This window comes from Morone saxatilis, unplaced genomic scaffold (genome assembly GCF_004916995.1).
Source record: "Morone saxatilis isolate NCDOM2014 unplaced genomic scaffold, NCSU_SB_2.0 Contig11, whole genome shotgun sequence".
Classification (NCBI taxonomy): Eukaryota; Metazoa; Chordata; class Actinopteri; family Moronidae; genus Morone; species Morone saxatilis.
The window spans coordinates 11,836,286-11,840,978 of NW_023339663.1; the positions used below are offsets into that span (position 1 = coordinate 11,836,286).

The window sequence follows — 4,693 nt, forward strand, 5'->3', positions numbered from 1 at the left end:
GTTTTTAAAAGAGCACTGTACCTGTCATCAGGTCAAGAGCGAATTGGGTAGTTGGTTGCATCAAATGGTCAATCAAAGTATAATCCGAGCGAGCGTGTGCAGGTGGAGCCATCCTAGCTGACGAATCATGGTTCATTCTATGTTTGTCTAGTTTGTAGTGTCCAGTGAGGACGAATGCGAGATTATTAAATGCTACAGGAACAGGCGTAGAGGCGAGCGCAACGTAGTACATAGGGTGAGTAGGAACTAAAAAGCGATACACTTCTGAGTATGTTGTTGTGTCATGTTGTATTTGTTGTGCAGGAGATAAAGAAGATCACCAGAACAGAATGCAGGAAGCAGTAGAGCAGGAGATGACGGCCGGAGATGGGAGCTTGGGGGCGTATCGCAGAGCACGGAGCAAAATCGGGGCTTACGGGATAGTTGTTCTTGTTGTGGGCGACCTTCGGCCACCTCATTTTCGTCAAAGCGCGGACTCCGAGTTTACCTCCATGAGCTGTGTTGGGTGGTACAGTTAGCTACCCAGCTTCACTGTGCCGTAGCTTGTATTGAGAGTTCCACAGGCGTGGTTGCTCGGATGGTTCACCTGTCCACGGCTCTGGAAAAAACACAGAATGTACGGTCGAAGATTTATGCAGCAATGGGCAGCGCCAAGAGCGGAGCGCGCCGCCGGGGACGTGTAGTAAGTCTACGAGTTTTTATAGGTTCGAGTAATAATTAAGGCGACGGACTGGCGTTGTGTTTTTTATGATGTGATTTTATTTTTGTGTATTGGTTTGTAATCTGATGTTTTTGTTTGATTTTGGTGGTTGGTCTTGGTCGTTTTTGGTCGTTGGTGTGCGTGGTGTGTGGGTGACGCTGGTGATGTAAGAAAGTTGCTGAATCTGTGGACATGTTAATGGAGAACGAAAGGCTGAGCAACAGAAGCCAAAGTGTGCGAAGTGGGATGATGGTTTTGCTGACCCGAATTGCAAGGCGTGCTAAGCACGCAAGCAGCGATCACAGCTGTGAAAGATGTAGGTTAATTGTGAGTGGTAGAGTCTGTTAAAGAAGGTAGTCGCGCCCATGACACTGTTTTTTTTCTCAAAACCAAGAATAAATGTGTTGCTACATGAGTGTTTCTGCAGCCTAGACGATAGCAAGAATAGTTCTTGACGCCGTTAAGGTAGAAAGCGTCTTGAATGCGATGTCGGTGATCTGACAAGAATTTGAAACTTTACCATCGACATATGTATTGCGTCGCTATATGCAGCTTCTCTCTCTTCGACCTTCTTGATGCATGCTGCATGTAGTGGGTGACAATTCTTAAACACCAACCTGTCGATCAGTGGATTAGCGGAAAACCATTGGCAGGACCTGAGCATGATCACTCCGTGCATGGGGCAGCACTTAAGGCCTCGACGGATACAGATTGAGTACCAACACATTGCACTATGGCAAAAACGTCCACGGACTTGAGACAGTGGAAAATCTTTAACTGCAATGTGATGGACTTCCTACTGCTAACGAACTCAACATGATGAGAACAATACTTCCTGTGCCAGATTTCCTGAGGACCCTGCTGTCCTTTGGGACGGGTGAGCATGATAACAGTATTAAAAAAGAGTGCGCTCAACGCAGCAGTCTGCTCCTGGATGCTCACCAAGGGCGAGAACATAATTGTATTGACTGGTTCACAAGGGTTGGTGTAATACGAACGATTTACCAATTGGTGTCTTAGGTAGTGATAGGAATGAAAACTGAGCTTGACTGTGGAAGGGTAGGAGAGTAAATGGGAGAAGGGTTGTTAAGATGTTTAAATCGGCGGGTCTGCGGTTGCCTGGACAGCGTTCTGGTATCTTGTAAGGAGACTGGATGGGTTGAAAAGCGGAGTCTGACCGAAGAAACATCAGCTGGGCGCCTTTCTTGCGTTGTGGTCTAGCGTTCACGGGCTATGCTGCGATGTGAAAATGCGCGATGAATAGAAAATGGTACATGGTGTTGGTAGACGAGCTCAAATCGTAAGCATGGCCTCGGAGTGATGATTTCATAGTTCTGTAAACTAAACGTACCACTCATTAACCGGGAGAGAAGTCTGGTCCCGTCGCGTTCACGGCCTCCATTGAGTCAGCGATGGCCTCCGTGGGAATGCGTCCTTGATGACGTGCGGAGTGTAGTAGTAGGGAGTGTTGGTTGCTCTTTTCCTAACCGCATGGTGACCTATTGATGAACCGGCACTGGACCTTGTGCTCCTCGTGTTTGGGGCAGGTGTCGGGCACGATCGCGGGGCGGGTGGTGGATGTGAGGTGCCCTCACTGCTGAAAGAGGCCACAGTAGCTACAAGTAAGACGAAAGTGGTGTGTTAACTTTTGCAGCAGAAGTTAACGTGTGTTCTGCTGCGCTCGAGCACAATGTGAGCGTGGTACGGTGTTTAGATACTCTTTAAGGAGTAAACCTGTGTGTGCAAGTCATCATATGGCTTTTATTTAGGGATGTATGTTGAGCGTTGGATTCTTACCTTGGCTGGTGCGCGCTGGATCTTCAGACGGTCTGTTTGCAGTGTCCCATGTCTTTCGAGTCGAAGACATTGTTCATAATACCTGAAGAGGTACATGGCTGACAATAGTTGCTCCAGTTCCAAAAGGTGAAACACAAGAAGATTTCAAAACACGCAAGATAACATAGGAGAGAGAAGATGACGGTGGTGTGCTGGTAAGTGCGAGGCCTGCAGCAAGTGTAAGTGCAGGGTTAGGATAATAATAGAGAGAGGAGAGTCGTCTCACTTTCCTGACAGGCACAGGACATTCACTCGTTTAAGAGCCGTTCCTGCAGCGGGCTGAGGCCTTTGCGGCTGGGGGAGCACGTGGCCTTGTCGTCTGTAGGGCGCGTATCGAGGCAGGTTCATACAGGGCCGTTAACTGATCGTCAACAAGAACACACACACACACACACGACACACACACACACACACACACACACCGCCGCCAAGGTTTTTATTGGTATCTGCAAATGAAGACATTCACTTAGGCGATGACGTTTGCCTGTGTGAATGTTAATTAATCTGTGCAAACATAAAACTAAAAAGCAGGAATCTTTGAATAAGCTTAACAGATGCTTGACTTGACACTTCATATATGTCTAAAATGACAAACTAAAGCATGGTGATAAAATTGTGATCCATTTTCTGTAAATTAACATGTCTAATTATTTTTTAATTTAATTTACCTCAACTTGCACCACATGTATCTGATTATAAACAATGTGTCCCTCTAGGAAGCTTGTCTTGGCTTACAGCCCTGTTTATACCACAAATAAAATGAGCTATGAAGCTACATAAATCAATAGGGCAACTTCCACTATATCACCCTTCAGAGCAAGATATTGTGCCAAACTTAATATTTTAAACAATAAGTAATTGCCCCTGTCTCCACTGAAGCATTGGGGCAAACATTATCAGCTGTTAATGTCCAAATAAATAACCATGTAACCACAAGGTTAACAACAAATGTGAGCCATTTCCCACCAATATTCTGTCTGTGTTTTCGTATTTATCGTTTATTTTGTCCTATTAAAATCTATTTTCTCAATCTGTGGTAATTGCTACTGTAGCTAATTCTAATGAAATCATAAACCACAACTTCCCTCAACATTTCAGTACACTTACTAGCGAGTATAGTTTCACATACGTTTACTTATGGCGTTTGATACAAATCTGGGTTTTATGTACCTTACTCTCCACCCACAGTTAATGTAATGTTAGCATCCTGAGGAAACGACTGAGGTTCAATAAAAGTCTGAAATGTAGTGATAAACATTTCCCCCTGCTCATATTTGATGCTTATGGTGATCAAGCCGGTGTAACAGAGTGTATAAAGCCTAATTTCTCATGCAAACTCACGTTGAGCCTCTTAAAAACAAACTAGTTAGGTGAACTTATCTGTCTGTTGTCACTAATATTAGCTGGTTAGCAGCAAGTAAAATGTAGTCGTAACAATTATCGCTATTTAACTTGGTGCCTGGAGTATATTACATAACCAGTCAAAGCCGTAAACATTTGTTAACAGCAAGACATCACATACACATTCGTTAGCCAACTAAACAAGAACTTATTCTCTCAAAAACTCAGAAACAATCCGCAGCTCTATCCGGCTGAAGGTGGCTAAGCTAGGTCACCGTCTCTCTGCTCCCACAACAAATATCTCTGAGCTAACGTGAGCTAGCCGATTAACTTCACCTCTTTCCAACCGCACAGGCTCCCCGAGCGACGCCATCCTGGAAATGAGTGGCTCTTTGATGTCAGATAGATGGTGCGCTAAACGCTAGATATGGGAAAACTAAATTTGGTAATCCTGGCTAGCGTTACGTGCGCTTAGCCGAGACGATAAATCAGATTAGCCAAGTTAGCCGGCTAGGCTAGCTGCCAGTGTCATGGTGCGTTCAGTGTATCCTCGTAAAGCGGAACAAACACCGAACTCCTCGTATTCTCTTCCGTAGGTCCTGGATGTTGCCGAGCCAACGCTGAATGCCTCTTCCCTAACCATGTGAATCAGTCATTGTTTTAAATTATTTATAAATTATATATTTCCAAAGAACCCAGAAGAAATTAAGTTTGTGCGTTGTATAGGCCTATCACGTTTTAATATATTGTACTAGAATATATCTACCTATCTATCTTGCAACTACAACTATTTGCACCTTACCTTCCTATTTATCT

At 44.6% G+C, this 4,693-nt stretch overlaps 1 protein-coding gene across 1 annotated transcript in view; it reads right to left on the reverse strand.

Moving 5' to 3' along the window:
- The window catches only part of lin7c (lin-7 homolog C (C. elegans)), an 11,418-nt gene extending 6,987 nt beyond the window's left edge, over positions 1-4,431 (reverse strand). Inside the window, exon 1 of the mRNA XM_035682419.1 lies at positions 4,214-4,431. Within this exon, the coding sequence (XP_035538312.1) occupies positions 4,214-4,250 (37 nt within the window). The 5' untranslated portion in view covers positions 4,251-4,431. The remainder of the gene's footprint in view (positions 1-4,213) is intronic.
- Between the last annotated feature and the right edge of the window lie 262 nt (positions 4,432-4,693).